The 18301-nt window shown below is 39.5% G+C and overlaps 1 protein-coding gene across 1 annotated transcript; it reads right to left on the reverse strand.

Moving 5' to 3' along the window:
- Window positions 1–3797: 3797 nt before the first annotated feature.
- radx (RPA1 related single stranded DNA binding protein) lies at window positions 3798–11387 on the reverse strand. Its single transcript, XM_038707946.1, is given in 16 exon segments — window positions 3798–4153; window positions 4240–4422; window positions 5000–5239; window positions 5330–5427; window positions 5508–5555; window positions 5647–5789; window positions 5871–6028; window positions 6263–6301; window positions 6304–6429; window positions 6528–6623; window positions 6721–6840; window positions 6972–7072; window positions 7246–7354; window positions 7704–7896; window positions 8011–8153; window positions 10339–11387. Coding segments are annotated over 16 exon segments (2526 nt in total). The 5' UTR covers window positions 10931–11387; the 3' UTR covers window positions 3798–4016.
- Between the last annotated feature and the right edge of the window lie 6914 nt (window positions 11388–18301).

Consider the following 18301-nt stretch of genomic DNA (forward strand, 5'->3'; position numbering starts at 1 on the left):
GGGGGGAATTGTGCCTTTAACCACGGTCCATGCAGTTTGATGGTTTTTGTCTGATTACGGCTTTAAAAATCCAGCTCAGGTCCATTTGGAATATAAATTTATATTTTCATAGATCATAATTTATTATTTTCCACATCAGATTTAAACAAAAGACATCTAGATTTGTAAAGGATATATTACAAGATGCTATTTGCAACATTCACACTAGTCAGTCCAAACTCTTTGTGTAATGATAGTATCTAATAAGATTCATTTAACTATTTACTGAAACCCTAATGAAATCATTTCATGCGGATTTATTTCATAGAAATTTGAAGAAGAAAAAATGTGATTACGAAATCTGTTTTATACCCAAAAGTTATAATTTGAATTTATGTGTTCATTTAGACATTTAAAGGTCAACACTGGTCTTAATGTCTTATCCCCATGTACGTGTGAGCTTGGTAGAGAAATTATTTGGGAGAGATTCTTCCTGCTGCCTGGTTATTTCTCTTCAGTATTGCCCCGTTTATTATTCTGCTCTGGTCCTTCATTTGTTTTGTCTATCTGACCATCTGAGAAGTCTCGACATGTACACTCTAATTATGACCATATGAACTCATTTACAAGTAAACAATACACTGCTTCCTACTATGAATGTGATCTCTGAGCAAACTATTGTACAGCTGCAGTGGTAACAAACTAACAACACTATATTTCATTGGAAGTTGCTCAAGTTCTTTGCAGAGTCAGTCCTGTCAGTATTTCAAGATGTTCCAATCTTGGTTCACTATGCTAGTTTTACCTCTTTGTGTGACAATCTTTGCAGTCCACCTTATGTGGTTTTTGGTTTGGTGGAGGGAATCGTGCTGCGATAAGTGCAACTGCTAATCAGCACTTGTAACTGCACTCCTATCTCAAACATTCATACCGAATATAAAAAAGTAACATATTTATTGGCTCAAGGTGCAATGCTGCGTTCTTTAAAGACAGTGTTGTCAGATTACAGCACTGCGGTAACGGTGAAACGACAGTGGTAACAGAATGAGGTATTGGTGAAGCCGGCTTAGCAGGTGAACGCGTCTAGAAAACACATTAAAAAAACATATGTCTCTTCTGTTAGTGACAATCAGACAGACAACTTGTAACAGTATGCAGGATAGAAACTGCCTGTGCCAGAATCTGACAATCTTTCTATCTTTAAATTTGTTCGTGGGTTACACAAGTTGTTCCCAAATGGCTCAGCATGAAAAAACAGTTTCTTGTGACTCTGTCCCTCCTGACATTCTCACCGTGGAACTTGTGCTCCACTTTATAAAAAGCAGTCCTTCACACTCGATGTGACAGTTTGGTCTCAGCCGCCTCCGCTGTACACATTCACATTAGCTACGTCGTAGTCCCTTTCAAGACTGGTGCTGTTCATCTTGGACGACGAGACTAAACTGTCAGAACACTTTCAACATGTACGTTCAGTGCCGTTTTACATTTTTCCTATGTGCAATGTCAATTTGAAAAGACGAATGTTAATTTATACTGTTTTAAATGTTTTAGAACAGATGTACGATGTATATAGAGGTGTATAATAAGCCATTGTACCATGTACATTATATGAAAGTATTTTTGTAATGCAAATGTCCTAACATTCCTTCAGCCGTTGATATCAGCAGTATCTTTTTAAGGGTGCAAGATGTGTCTAGTGAAAAGATGATTACAGTGATTACACTGTTTCTGCTTGGGAATGTGGTGCAGAGTGGTAGTTTTCCCCCCTGACATGATCACAAAGCACAAACTCTGGAGCAAAGGCTCATGATGTTCACCATGATGATGAAAAAAAGATTAAATGAAGAATCTGAATCCTCAATTCCCTGTCAAGCAGAATTTCAGACACTTGAAGAGTCCAGATCAGGGCGCAGGAACAGCTGTCCAGCTGTGTTGTCACTGCTAGTGATAAGTCGTCATGAGGTGATTCAGCCAAATCATACTGAAGTGAACCTGCAAAAAAGTTATTTTCCTTTTTTTCAGTTGAACGGGTTTCAGTTATGTAGCAAAAGTGAAAAAAGAAAAAGTGCAATTGTACATTCATCATTGAAATATTGTTTTTAGATGGCTGAGGGAAGTCTCCCTTTATATATTTCTATACATCCATGTTCGGCGTAATAACATTAAAGTGAGGTTCAGCTCGGCCAGCAACTCAAGAGGTGCCATAGAAGACTTATGTTTTTACTTTCCTTCAATTTTATTTCAGCTACTCAAAGATATTTTTGGGAAAAAATATTTTGCAGAATATCAAGCTTTCAGTCAATCGCAGAGCAATGTCCCCTAAAGGTTGTTTTCCATTTAAACACATCATGCAGAGAAGCTGTCAGTCCATGTTTGTCTACAAATCAACTGTTATAATACTGTTATTTGCCTTGCAAAGGTGGTCAAGGGAATTTCTGCTCCTTAAACTCATCGGTGAGTGAATCCTGTTGAGATAATTCATGCATTGTGCTCCAGATGTGGGTTAAGACCTTAATTATTTTGCTGTGGACAAATCACCTCATTCTCTGCCAGATGTTTGGATGTGAGGGGATTTTTAGAGATTTTTTTTGGTTTGTATTCACAGACGTTATTGTAAATAATCCGTCTGCTCAGTCGGTACTGTTTTTCTACATAGTTGCTCTCCCCAGCAGTAGATATCGCACCCTTTTTCCCTCCTCATCTTTCAGAAAGCTTAACTTCTTCATGGGATTTTTCATTAGTGTCATTGTTTTTGAAAGCGTGTGATTTTAATCACATTTAACTTGTGCTTTTCTGATTTGTAAAACAATGACCCACACCTTAAATGTGAGAGTGGGCAGTCAGATCGACTCGATTTCTGTGTAAGATTTGCCAGGACATAAACAAAACAAACCTGGTTCACAGCCATCTCTGCAGTTTCAGTGCAGAAACATTGAATATATTGTATAATAGAATGTAAAAAAAAGAAGTTTAGACTATATAGCTGTTTATTTTATATGTCCAATAGATTACATATGTATGTTACATGATTTTAAAATTAAAGTAATTTTGTAACAGATAATGAAGTGTCTTATTAGAGGATGTGAGGGTTTTTTGCGTTCAGGTTGGTGTTGCACAGTCACTTGTATGGTTTTCTTTCTGTATTTACCATCAAAATAAGCTTTAAAAATATCCTTAATATTGTTTTAAAAGAAATTAACAAATTACGTTTACATTCTAAAATATCTTGACATTAATTATGTTATATTGAATTATTTATAAATCAACCTGGATATTGTGATATTTGAAAATAAATATTTTTAAACATATGTATTGTTATTCTGAGCAAAAATAATTTATGTACAAGACTCTCAACTGTTTGTTCTGTAGTATTAACCTATGGAAAGGTCTCAGCAGGCCACTGGACATGGAGGAAAAAGGTTTGACACCAGCACTTAAATATTGTGCAACAAGTTGTCAATACTTCTGAGAAGAAAGTCATCTCTCATGTGATGCTAAACAGCTAACTAACTTTTAAGCACGTTTGTTGATAAATGATCAATGTAGCATGCAACGTCACTTGGTATTAATGAGTGCACAGCAGAGCGGAGCCCAGGAGAGCAGCTGTCACACCTCTCCTGTGGGTGGATTTTCACAGACTTATTTGATGGCAGCCGTCCAAAATACCATTCCTTTCTTACAAATATAGTCTACAGTGATGATTTCCTGGTTAGGGGAGTTAAACCTTTCGGCATGTACACGGACACCTTATTTGTAGCCTGAGTGAGGTCACAGTAAATACACTTAAATGCTGGTTTTAAATAAAGTGTGCAATCACATGTATGTCAGTGTTTTAATGGCTGATAAAACATTGTTTTCTCTTATAACAGGTAATCAGGCAATTTACAAGTATCAAACTGAGGTTTGGTATAAAACAAGTGGACTGGGTTTCCTTTGCGCTTTCTATCCAAAATAACTGTCTAATTACATGATTAATGTTTGCTAACAATAATTACAAGCTATTCTAACAGAACTGAACACTCACTCTTCTGTGCCTCCTAGTCGAGACAAACCTCTGACACTCTGTACACCTTGCTGATTATGACTTCCACCTTATGTCCACCCAAATGACAAAGGTCCAAGATGCACACGACATGCGTATCCTCTAGCTCACTGGCAGTCGCTAAGACCTCCTCTGCAAGACAAATAAAATGCACATTGTCACCTGTCAGACTGATCCTAAATATGATGCTATGTATTAGAGGTAAGTGTGGTGGCTACCTGGCTCAGGAGGTAAAGCTTCACTGCAGTTGGCAGAATCACTGAGAGGGCAGATGAAGCCAGACGAAAGGCAGGAGAGCATCGTGTTGCCGTGAGGATGCTGAGGAAGACCTACCGCCCTGGGCTCATCTGAGCTCACAATAGGAAAGTACGCGGCATCAACGGCCATCTGCTTGTTTATGCCTGTCCGAAAAATATAAAAAGAAGAAGGTTGTAATCGCAGTTCTTTGTCAACAAATCTAACAACATAAAAATGAGATGTTAAGATGTCTGATGTTATTTTTTGAGATCCTGATTTTCAGTGCTAACTGAAGGCGGGCACTAAAGGTCCTAATGGACCTACCTGACAATGTGTGGTGACTCAATGGGTTTTGGGACATTTGTTCAGAAGGTAACAGACACAAATGTTATGATTCTAAAAGCTGTTCAAAGACAACATCATGTTTAACTACACAATTTGATGAAAATGGAATATATGGCATAGAATAAACATTAAATAAAGCAGATCCACCTTAACAATACGGAGCTGTATGAATTTTGCTGTTTTCCAAATGTGACTCAGACCTCTTACTGTGGAATTCAGTTTCCGCTGACGGCAGGTCTCCACCTCAAAGTGACTCACTACATCCTCTGAATAATTCAGACTGAATATTATGCAGGAAACAAGAGGATGCTCTGATAGTCTACAGTTTGGACGCAGAGGCTAAATTTAATATCTTGTGTGTCACAGATCAGAGTAATTATTACATTATAACTCTACCTAATATTGTTACTTGGTAGTATCCTGGACAAACCCCAGGTGGGGTGGTGGTGTCTGTGACTTGCTCTGGTGTCCACTGCATTGGCTGAAGGTTACTCCACTGCAGGAGGACGTACTTTTCATCAGAGGTGAACCTCTGAGAGATACTGTCCTGGTACAAACCACCTTGACACAAATGTTCAGATACTTCCTGTCGCTGCTTCAGCCAACTGCTGCTTTCCCAAGATAATACATCAGAGTCTGGCGGGAAAAAAAGCAGATCAGCGGGACAGTCAGTGTATCAGAAAAACTAAGGTACACCGCAGTGAAGCTGTAGCTCCAGTAAAGCACCTTGATTTTGATTTTGCAGTCGGAGGCGCGATTCCACATCCTGAACTTCCTCACTGTCTTCTTCTTGTCCTTCCTCTGTATTATTATATCCAGCCCTCCTGTAGGAGCAGAGACACATGAGCTCTGAATGGTTGTTAAGTGGGTTACCGATGAACAATACCAGCTTAGTCTTCAGTACCTTTTTGCTGGCACGCCACCATTATTCAAAGTGCTCTCCGTGGCTTCTCTGAAAAACATGTTACATTTTATTTAATGAATTGAATAAGCTTTAAACTCTGCTAGATGTAATGTGCTCCTACGGGCCGCAAAAGTCATACCCTGTTTGAATTCTTCTTTTCCTTCTGCTTGCTGCGATTTTCTCAGCAGAGGGAGATGTTAAACTGGTTGCCAAAGTCTGCTCAGCTGTCGAGTGTGTGTCAGGTTCAGCTTGTTCACACACCTCAGATAAAACATCTAGCACCTGCAGGATACCAGTTGACTTTTTTTTATAGTTTCAACGGAAATTACTCTTGAAATGAAGCTATAAAATTATGTCTATTACCTCTTCCTCTTCTGCTCCTTGAGAATCTGTGGCCCTTGGGCTTTTCATGTACCGCACTGCCGTAATCTGTCCTTGAATTGCAAGTTTTTTATGTTCCATGTAATGCAGGGTCTCTAACTCCCTCTTCAAGTCAGCCACAGCAACCAGAGGAGCTTGACCTAAAATAACAAAATAAAATAAAATTTTACACTGTCATTTGAACCAAATAACTTTTACTGTTAGATGCAGAATTTTAGATGCAGGGTATACTGTACTACACTTTTACTACTTTTTTCCTGGACGCTAATCAGTGCATTCTGAAGTGAAACTGTAGTAGATTGAGAGGCAAATCCCCCCCACCACCCCCAAGGTATTTGAATGTGTTCTAAAAACAAACAAAAGGTTTCCCTCACCTGAGGCATCTGCCAGTGACTGAGTACACTTCTGTGGGGTCGAGGGTAGCAATAATGACCACCAACAGCAGTCTTCTGGAGGACAACATTGTCCTTCAAAGTCTTGGTCCACTGGATGAAGCTCTTCACTTTGGGGTCACTCACATATGGCTGACCTTTGTGATAGCCTATTAGATGAGACACAGCTCAGTTCCAACTGCAGTCACCCATACTGTCACCATAAATATGTAGATTATCAGGTACTTATTGTTACAGTCGTTCTGACCTGTGATGAACGTCTCTGTCTCGCAGCTGCTTGTTAGGTAGGGCGACGAGCCTTCCACATGACAAACTCTCATCTGAGTACACACCAGGTAGGTCACTGTGAAAGAGATTATGATATATTAAACAAACTAAGAGAACATTCTTACAAGCGTGGCAGCAGAGCTGTCAGATAGGAGTTGACACAGTTAACCTACTTGGGCAAATCTGACTGAAAATTTCTGGGCGTGAAGAGGAAAAAACCTCGAGGATAAAAGGGTGGTCAGATGTTCCGTCCACTGCGTGGATCCAGCGGTACGTCCAGTACTTTTCTGGACCTAAAAGGTGAACATGGCCAATCACCAAGAACTGAATTTAAATTCAAATGAAAATTCAACAGCTTTACTTCAGTTTTTAGATTGATAATTTACAGTTTATAGATAGATAGATAAACATGAACATTTCTTACCCTTGTTCCCTTTACTCTTGACTCTTTCCACACGACCAACAAATGTTACCAAACCAATGACATCGCATGCAGAATTGGTGGCTAATTTATCCAACTCTGACCTGTTGGATAAATAAACAACATGTCTGAAACTAAAATCATTATAATGCAAGGCTCCGCAAGGAAATGCCGTATAAAATAATAATATCAAATAGTATGTCTTTTGCATGTGTATAAACCAAAACATGCACACCCCAAGTACTAGATATAGGTAGACAAATGTTAAACTCATTACCTGGTGATGAACTGGTAGGAAACCTCAGGCAATCCCCACTGAGGCAGTACACTCTTTGGTGAGACCACAGTGATGACAGAGGCTGGGTTGCGAGGGTTCAGGCAGATTTCTTGGAAAAATACATGTGAAGCATTACATAACAGAGAGTTTAAGATAATGGTATACTGGGGTTCACCAGCCCTTTTAGAGAACTCTAACAAATCAAAACCTTTTCTAATTACTTTTCAAAACAGAATAGGCAAATTGTTCAAATATAGATAGACACACAAATTCTTAAGACTGATCTCAAGTAAAAGCAGATTTTAATTGCATGTATAAACTGCAGACCACTGTAAAGAGTTAGATAGCTAGTTTCAACTACAAGATGAAAACAGTGTTATGCTACATATCATAACATTTGTGCAGCTTTCAAACTAAACTTCAAATTGCAAGATTGTGGTCAGCAGTTCTGTACGTACCTACTGAGTTAAAAGTCTTCATCCTGTGATGGTCCATTTGTGGGTGTGACCGGTTTGAATAACTCTGCTTCAAGGTGTAATTTTGGAGGTACAATACTGTGCCTACATTCAGTCTCTGGTAAAACTCCGGACAAAGTTCGTTCCAAAGCACAAGGGACATTGTCCCACTCTGGTCAGCAACTTCAAAGTAAGCCTGAAATATGACAACACATGAGGTGAAAAAAGTAGACCACACAACATAAGTAAGAAATATGAGTGAGACCCTTTTCACATCTTATTACTGAGGCTCCAAATTCTTCAAACTTACCTGGTAGGGGTAATCAATCTTGAGCCCAAACTTCCCATAATACCGTAATCTGGACTTGTGTATTATCTTCACTAGCAGAGGAAGGGGTTTCCATGTGTTTCTAAAGCATGACTCCAGACTACGAAGAAGTGTAATTTTGGACACTGTTGAAAAGAAAACATTGCAGACAAGAGAGCTGTTTAAAGGAGAAGCGTCTGAGAGAGTGACAGAGTGCATATATTCTAGTCAACAAATGTGTCATTTATCAAGCAAAAAAAGCCTAAATTTGAGTACATGCAGCCTTCCTCTGTTTTAGGTCATTATAAATGTATTAGCTTTGGGTTTTTATCTGTTGGCCGGACAAAACATGCAGTTTGAGGACATCACCGTGGGTTCTAATAAATTATGATAGGCACTTTCATTATTTTGTTAAGGTTTGTTGCCCAGCAGATAACTGACAAATTATAAAGGCAGTGATTATTAGTTGCTGCGATGCATCATATCCTACTTATTAAATTCACTAAATTGTCTTATGTGTAAACATATCCTGATTGCACCGAATTGCCTTCCCACAAAAACGTTGTCTTATTATTTCAGTGTGATACAGTGGGTACGGAAAGTATTCAGACCCCTTTAAATTTTTCACTCTTTGTTTCATTGCAGCCATTTTCCAAAAATCAAAAAAGTTCATTTTATTTCTCAGTAATGTACACTCAGCACCCCATCTTGACAGAAAAAAAAACAGAAATGTAGAAATTTTTGCAAATTTATTAAAAAAGAAAAACTGAAATATCACATGGTCATAAGTATTCAGACCCTTTGCTCAGTATTTAGTAGAAGCACCCTTTTGATCTAATACAGCCAGTCGTTTTGGGAAAGATGCAACAAGTTTTTCACATCTGGATTTGGGTATCCTCTGCCATTCCTCCTTGCAGATCCTCTCCAGTTCTGTCAGGTTGGATGGTAAACGTTGGTGGACAGCCATTTTCAGGTCTCTCCAGAGATGCTCAATTGGGTTTAAGTCAGGGCTCTGGCTGGGCCATTCAAGAACAGCCACGGAGTTGTTGTGAAGCCACTCCCTCGTTATTTTAGCGGTGCGCTTAGGGTCATTGTCTTGTTGGAAGGTAAACCTTCGGCCCAGTCTGAGGTCCAGAGCACTCTGGAAAAAGTTTTCGTCCAGGATATCCCTGTACTTGGCCGCATTCATCTTTCCCTCGATTGCAACCAGTCGTCCTGTCCCTGCAGCTGAAAAACACCCCCACAGCATGATGCTGCCACCACCATGCTTCACTGTTGAGACTGTATTGGACAGGTGATGAGCAGTGCCTGGTTTTCTCCACACATACCGCTTAGAATTAAGGCCAAAAAGTTCTATCTTGGTCTCATCAGACCAGAGGATCTTATTTATCACCATCTTGGAGTCCTTCAGGTGTTTTTTAGTAAACTCCATGCGGGCTTTCATGTGTCTTGCACTGAGGAGAGGCTTCCGTCGGGCCACTCTGCCATAAAGCCCCGACTGGTGGATTGCTGCAGTGATGGTTGACTTACTACAACTTTCTCCCATCTCCCGACTGCATCTCTGGAGCTCAGCCACAGTGACCTTTGGGTTCTTCTTTACCTCTCTCACCAAGGCTCTTCTCCCCCGATAGCTCAGTTTGGCCGGACGGCCAGCTCTAGGAAGGGTTCTGGTTGTCCCAAACGTCTTCCATTTGAGGATTATGGAGGCCACTGTGCTCTTAGGAACCTTAAGTGCAGCAGAAATATTTTTGTAACCTTGGCCAGATCTGTGCCTTGCCACAATTCTGTCTCTGAGCTCTTCAGGCAGTTCCTTTGACCTCATGATTCTCATTTGCTCTGACATGCACTGTGAGCTGTAAGGTCTTATATAGACAGGTGTGTGGCTTTCCTAATCAAGTCCAATCAGTATAATCAAACACAGCTGGACTTAAATGAAGGTGTAGAACCATCTCAAGGATGATCAGAAGAAATAGACAGCACCTGAGTGTCACGGCAAAGGGTCTGAATACTTATGACCATGTGATATTTCAGTTTTTCTTTTTTAATAAATTTGCAAAAATTTCTACATTTCTGTTTTTTTCTGTCAAAATGGGGTGCTGAGTGTACATTACTGAGAAATAAAATATGCAATGAAAATGGCTGCAATGAAACAAAGAGTGAAAACTTTAAAGGGGTCTGAATACTTTCCGTACCCACTGTATCTGCCTATCTGCCTTGGTATGTTTCGTCCTGCCCCCTACCTGAAAACCCAAGTAGCCACCTACTCCACCTCGGTGGTGTAAATAAATGTAAGCCATGTGAATAGATCAGTGTGTGACAGGATCATCTCACCGTCCAGCACTGTGTCAGATGACGGAGACCCTGAGACCCAGATGTCTCCCTCCGGGTCGTCGTTGTTCCACAGAGACAGGTAATGTTTGCGGTTCACCTGAAGGGGAACATCACTATGCAGCACCACACTCCTCTCCATGCCATGCTTGACCAGCATGGGCAGTGAACTGACATCCTTTATGTGGGGCAGGACAGCAGACCTCCTTGCACCACATCTGAGCTTTTCAATGCAAACGTAACCATGTCCCAGTCTCCTCTCGTTGTAAACAAAAGAGCACTGCGTGATGCTGATGTCAGTCCCAGTCCTGAGGATGTTCGAGTGCACCAGGTGGTTTAAACTAGGGTGAACAAAGCATTTGACTCGCCCGACCCCGTCAGTGACAGTCACATCGTAGCTGTAGCTGTCGGGCTGCTGCTGCCCCTCAGTTTGCTCGGATAGATACCTCTGAAGTGCGATGACAGCGACACGACCCGCCTCCTCCGTTTTCAGTTTCAGACACTGTGTGAAGGATAACCGCTCCAACGTCCTCTGGAGGCAAGACGCTTGCGAAAGACCAGTAACCATCGAAGAACAAGACGAGGTATCCTCCATTGTGGACAATTAACTCAAGCCGTTACCTTTTGGATAGCTGCTGTGTCGCTGCTGTGGTCTCATGTTAGCTTGTTGGCTAACTAACGTCTTCCTGACAGTCTCAGCAACCTGTTCTACACGCGTTTAAACTTGCGCATAAAAAAGAGTGGTGTCTGGAAGAATGTAGGACTAACGTAGACGTATCTAAATACTACAAACACTTTACTATTCAAGACTTAATATTTCACGGTGTTTAAGAAGAGGATACTCCGCTATCGAAGTTGCAGGCTAACGTTACAAACAACGCGGGTGCTGTTTGATTGCGTCACTATTTGCCATAAACACACTAGTTCGCAAAGAGAAAGAAATCCGCCCTACGTTAAAATACTTACTGTATGTGTCCAATGTTACCATACTGAATACTTTAGTCTCACATAAAAGCTGTCCGGTTAATGTAAAGAGGAAAATCCTATTTTTGAATCCCGCGCTGACCAGTCGGACTCCTTACGTCATCAACGCGACGTGCGCGTTGTAGGCTTGTTGTAGTTCCTATTTTGATTTGTTGTTGTTTTAAATCACTACAGTTATGACATTGTAACTCGTGTATTATACCTCATTCTTTGCACTGTGCTTCACAACATTATTGTCTTGCTGTCGACAAATGTTCAAATCTATTGATCAACTCCAGACTGTCCAGAACTCAGCTGCCTGGCTTTTAACCAGAACAAAGAAATATGACCACATTACTCCTGTTTTAGCTTCATTACACTGGCTCCCAGTATGTTTTAGAATTGACTTTAACATTTTATTGATCACTTTTAAAGCTCTTCATGGCCTCTCGCCTTGTTATATTTCTGAACTTTTAGTCCCATACACACCAGCACGTACCTTGAGATCCTCGGGCAGAGGTCTGTTGTCTGTTCCAGAGTCTCGACTGAAAACTAAAGGGGACAGAGCGTTTGCTGTCAGGGCCCCGAGGCTCTGGAACAGCCTGCCCGAGGAAATCAGGTCGGCTGAGTCAGTGAACTCTTTTAAGTCCCTTCTTAAAACATACTTTTATAGGAGAGCCTTTCCCGATCTTATTTGACTTTATTTTATCCCTTTTATTTTATTTTACTAATTTTATATTTATCTGAAACGTGTATTTTAATCTTTTCAATGTTTTCATGCTTTTATATTGTATTGTTTTTGTATTATTGTCTTTTGGGTATTATTGTCTTTACACTTGTTAAAGCACTTTGTAACTTGTTTTTGAAAAGTGCTCTACAAATAAAGATTATTATTATTATAAATGTTGTTTTGTTTATGGTTGTGCCTATGTGTGTAGGCTACACTGTAGTTTGTGTCTGTTTCTGTTTCCTGTTTGTTTATTCTTGTTCTGTGTATGTACAGAGCAATGCAGGACCGGAGTGTACAGGCCATGAAAAGTGATTGTGATCACTAGAGTAGCCCTCAATGTTATTTACTACAGTTACAGAGTTCTATTTTACCTCACAGTGACATGAGTTGTGTTCTACTGTTGTTCTGAATAACATCAATAAAAGGATTAAGAGAAAAGCACTTCGCAAACATTTCCAAAATATACCCCGAATTCGACACACAATTCAGATACACAGAAACTCCCATATTTACTGGGAGAAATGCCAAATTGTCAAATAATTACAGCAAAATGTCTCCAACCAGTGGAAATTCAGAATAGACTCTAGTTGTTCTGAAAAGTTATTTTCATTGTCTGTTATTTTAGTAATTGTTCCTTTATTTGTTTTTGTTTTTTAATTTTACATTTTTTTTTCTATTAATATACATAATACATAATTTTATAGTGATTAATGAACTCTATAAAATGAATTGTTCTTTTGTAATTTATTTGTTGCTTTGGCAATATTGTTGTTTTACAGTCATGCCAATAAGGCTAGATCAAATTTAATTGAATTAATATAACTCACAGTGACATCAGTTGTGATTTATTGGTGTCATCCCTAGAGTTATGTATGGCAAGCTGTTTTTTTTAGCCAGACTGGATATTCCTTACTGATATCTGCAATGTCATTTTGCCTAGTCAAAGAAATTAAAGGTATCTGTAATTATATTTTGATTAGTAAGATTCAAACTCCTATTGCCTTTTATGTGTATGGGGGTTCTCATTACATGTTATGATATTGTGATGTTGATTAAATTGCACATTGCCTGCAACAGAATTATAACTAGTTGTAATTCTGGTTCCAGTTTAGTCAAAATGTAATTACGCATTACTTTACCTCTGTGACATCAACCCTCAACTCACAGAAAGTCACCACTAATAGAGTAAAATAAAAGCAATAATCTAATTATGCTCAATTTGATTAAGAACACATAGTAAAAGAGAAAGAGTGTCATGTTTGCCAAACACAGACGCTGGTGAACACAAGCAATTTGGATCCAAACACAAGACACCAAGGTGGAGCAGGTAAAGTTTATGGTGTTTTCTTCAAACTTACCTGGTAGGGGTAATCAATCTTGAGCCCAAACTTCCCATAATACCATAATCTGGACTTGTGTATTATCTTCACTAGCAGAGGAAGGGTTTTCCATGTGTTTCTAAAGCATGACTCCAGACTACGAAGAAGCGTAATTTTGGACACTGTTGAAAAGAAAACATTGCCGACAAGAGAGCTGTTTAAAGGAGAAGCGTCTGAGAGAGTGACAGAGTGCATATATTCTAGGTGAGGTAAACTTAATCTGATTGTGAGTAAAACAGGAAACAAAGAATAAATAATGCAAATGTGGGCAAGACTGTTGACAGGGAACCAGGAGCAGGTGTAGGCTTGACCACGGCTGAGGATACAGGAGCTGGTTTGCAGACGGAGAACCAGGACTGGTGGTACCTTTGTGGTACTGAACAACTGGGGTGCTAGAACAGCTTCATGTCAGTGGAGCTGCATAGGTGAATATCTGTAAAACATAGTCAGAGTGCTGATCAGCTGAATCTGTGAGGAGCTGGCCAGCGGAACTCTGGTTAGCGGGACAGCTGTTTCTCTGTCATGTGGAGCAGCTCCATCTCTGTGGTACCAGGCAGCAGAACCCTTGTAGCTCTGGTCAGCAGCAAGGATGAGAAGCTGAGCTGTGGCGACTCTGGGCCATGCTCTCTCCGAGAGGGTCTCTCTGCAGGTGACTCCAGGGCAAGATCTGGTAACTGCTTAGAAACTGGTTAGTACAGGTCTAACCGACAGGCTATCTGACCGGAGGCTAGCAGTCTAGCTATTGAGATAGAACTGGTGACATCATCTGTGATGTAAACCTTCAACTCACAGACAGTCACCACTAAAATAGATGCAATCATGCTCAACTTGATTAATAACACATAGTGGAAGAAAGATAGAGACATATCCAGCTCCTGCAGAGGATAATGGAACGGTCTGGATTTTTATTGACCACAGTGAGTCACTCTTGCAGAACAGTGTCCACAATTGCTTCACTGGGATTTTATTATTATGATCAACGGGAAGACTGGCCCCTACTAGCCAACCAACACCTCTTCCAGCACCAACTTAGTTTTCCCAGGAGGTCTCCAACCCTATTACTAGCCAAATCCCCAACCTGCTTAGCTGCAGTCATTCAGTAGAAACAGGGTACATGTTGGTATGTCTGCCAGCCGGAAACTTAATGACATCTTAATGATGGAACAAAACCGCTGACCAGTTACATCAAATGACCTTGCTTATTGAGTTAAAACTGGTGACATCATCTGTGACATCAACCCTCAACTCACAGATAGTCACCACCAAAATTAAAATAAAAGGAAATCATATAATCCAATCCTACGCAATATGATTAATAACCCATATTAGAAGAGAGAGACATCCAGCTTCTGCAGAGGACAAGTTCCAACTGAGCCAAATTGAGGAGAAATTGGTCTTCTAAACAGAAAAGTATACAGTTCCCTAAATGTTAGCATACTGCATATGAATCTAAAGAACCCCACATTTATTATAGATAATCCCAAATATGCTTTTGAGGATAGATATTTGAATTTCTGTTTCAGAAGACACTGAACATCCTGTTAGTGCATGCACTGTGCATATTTTACTCTATGGCTAAAAGTTATTAAAACATTTTTTTAATTTTAAATTAATTGATAATGTTCTGAATACAGTTTATTGCATCGAGTCACATTCACATGCTGTGCACAATACTGCCACATCTGTAAATACTGTGTGTATTCTCCATATTCTCACATGATGATGATGCATAAAGTGTTAACTACTCATAATAATCTTGTTGACATCACATTGTTGATTTGGATTATCCAGAGAATGAGCTTTGAAGATTTGCTTCAAAAGTCTTAAGATCTTTGATGGAGTTCAAGAAATATCTTGATATAAGTGTATAGAACAACTCACCAATGTGTAGAAAATGCAGGTCAAGTTAAGCACCGTTCAGTCCTGAAGACTTTGAAGTAATTAATCATTCAAGGATCCAATCAGAGATTTCCAGCAGTTCCTCATAAGCAACAGGCAGTTTAATGAGACAACTTGAGGAGAACTGGTCTACAAAAATACAGTTCCCTATATGCTAGTATACAGCACCCTAAATATGAATATAAAGCACCACACACTTATCATACACCACCCCAAATATAAGAAAACACTAAACATCCTGTTCAGCACACACACATTCACATGCTTTGCACAATACTGCCTCATCTGTAAATACTGTTTGTAGTCTGGCTGCTTACATGATGCATAAAGTGAGGAGTGCTCATATTAGTCCTGTTAACATCACAGAAGTGATTTGCTTCAAAAGTCTATCTTCGATCTTTGATAGAGTACAGGAAATACCTTGAGGACGGCCCCAGCATCGTTCAGTGCTGAAGCCTATTAAATAATTAATCAGTCAAGCATACAATTAGGCAAAATTATTGGTTTTGTATGCACTGCAAATATGTGTTACTGTGTTATGACTAAGATGCTGAAAATGCACAGAAGTTGTAATCCTCCCTTTTTTTAATTTTTAACTTGTACCTTCTGGCACATGATATCGTATATTGTGTTAGGCTATTTTATCCAGTTTGTGATGTTTACACAGGGTGACAAGTTGACTTTCTATCTTTCCAATGCAAGAGGAAGGGCTTGAAGAGCTCAAACAGGCCCTCTGCAATCCAAATGACATTATTGCAACTTAACCTCATCTGTCAGGAAGGGATTCTTTTATCATTCTTACACTGTGTGTGTGTGTGTGTGTGTGTGTGTGTGTGTGTGTGTGTGTGTGTGTCATATTCTATTTTTTAAACATTAAGTAGAATATGATAATTAAAAAGAATAGATTCTTCCTTGCCATGGATGCAGCCAAGATATTTCTATATGCTATGATCATTTCCCTCATGTCTTTTGTTGTTGTTTTTGTATAAAACAACATTAAGAATTCTGGATAAAAAGGCAAATCAATATCATTACTGTAGGATACTGGAGAAACATCATCTTCTGAGCTTTGAACATTTTAGATGATTTAAAGAATGTGGGTCTTGTAGATAAAATTTAAATGGCTTGGCCCCATCTGGGCTGATGAGTCAAAATCTGAAATATTTGGCTGTAGCAGAAGATAGTTTGTTTGCAGCAGGGCTGGAGAGCGGTGTAAGAATGAGTGTCTGCAGGCAACAGTGAAGCATGGTTCTTTGCAAGTTTGTATTTCTGCAAATGGAGTTGGAGATTTAGTCAGAATTAATGGTCTCCTCAGTGATGAGAAGTATAGGCAGATACTTCAGATTCATCATGCAGTACCATCAAGGAGACATCTGATTGGCCCCATAAATATTCTGAAGCATGACAACGACCCCAAACATATAGTGAAAGAAACAATGAATCAGGTGATGGTATGGCCCACACAGAGCCCTGATCTCAATATCATTGAGTCTGTCTGGGATTACATGAAGAAAGAAAAGCAACATTGCACAATTTTGAGGCAGCTGTTTAGGGAAGGCCCTTTCCTGTTTCAGCATCACAGTATCCCCTTACGCAAATCAAGGTCCATGAAGAAATAGTTTTGACAGTTAGTGTGGAAGACGTTAACTTGCCTGACAACCTCAACTGCAAAACTTTGGGATTAACTTAAATGCTGATTAAGAGCCAGGCCTCATCACCCCACTTCACACACAAGTGGTCTTCACTAGTGTTCCTGCACTCTGGTTCCAAAATGTTGTGGAGAGCCTTCCCAGAAGAAAGGTGGCTCTTAATGTGCACGGTTTTGAAGTGGGATGTTCAACAGTCACAAATGGGTGCAATGTTTGGGTGTCCACATACTTTTGGCCATGCTGTGTAGCTTCAGACACTCCGTTGGACTTTACATAGCTGTACCCTTTTTTGCCGTGCATTTATTTCACCATGTCACAATGCTTCTGCCAGAAGTTGACACTAACCTGTGCCACTCACAGCATCAATATTAGTTGGTAAAGGAGAGGCACAGTTATTCATACTACTGAGCTCTTAGAAAAATCAATGTTTCAACTTCCTGGCAAGTGAATCAGCCATGAAACTCTAATTTCCTTCAGTGATGCAAGAATAATTTAATTCTGGCAGTATTACATTTTTGGGACTGCATGAAGTTCAAGTCATGTTCACTTCAGCCATGTTTAGTATTACACACTTTGTTTTTACATTCATTAAAGTGCTTAATTGCCACCATGAGATGTGTCATAATAATTTCATAGATCCCTTGTATCTAACTTGTACAGTTTTACAGTTTCCTTTTGTTGATCACATAACATTTTTAGAAAGTCTTAATCGCTATTTAAGTTTCACTAGCATCACTGGAAGATAGAATGAAACAGACAACGAAATAAAAGCATTCAAGTGGTGGTAGTACACTCTATTATATTCACTTCATGTTACTCAAATCATTAATGTATCAGTGAGCAGAAATGTATTGTAGGGGTCCCTCATCAAGACCTGCTGATGTTTATGAGGGCATATTAGTGTTTACATTGCATTTAGAACCCACTTAAAGTAGTGCCCAGAATTAAGTTCAGTTGAAGCCTTTAGACAGTGCCAATCAAACTGATCAATCATTTAGATATGGACAGTGGTGCTACAGATACGCTGATCTGATGTCATTACCTCCCTTACAGTGTAGATACTTTATGTCTTGTGTCTTTGATAAGCCTTGGTCAGGGAGATACCAGGTATAAATATGTTAATGTAGGCTATTTATTTTAACATCAACACACAGTTGTTGGAAAATAGCAGTAGAGTTGGAAAAATTGGGGCCACACTGTCTGATGTGTGGACACCATAGGGACACACACAATATATATGTTGATATAGGCTATGTATGTGGCTATACTATACCATCTTGCTGCACCTATACAGTGCGCATGTTTAAAAATATGTTGAAAAAGCAATAAAAATGTGATTTGCATTA

Source organism: Micropterus salmoides, unplaced genomic scaffold, assembly GCF_014851395.1.
Source record: "Micropterus salmoides isolate LMB-PRFRI ecotype aquatic unplaced genomic scaffold, ASM1485139v1 Ms_hic_scaffold_9, whole genome shotgun sequence".
Taxonomy (NCBI): domain Eukaryota; kingdom Metazoa; phylum Chordata; class Actinopteri; order Centrarchiformes; family Centrarchidae; genus Micropterus; species Micropterus salmoides.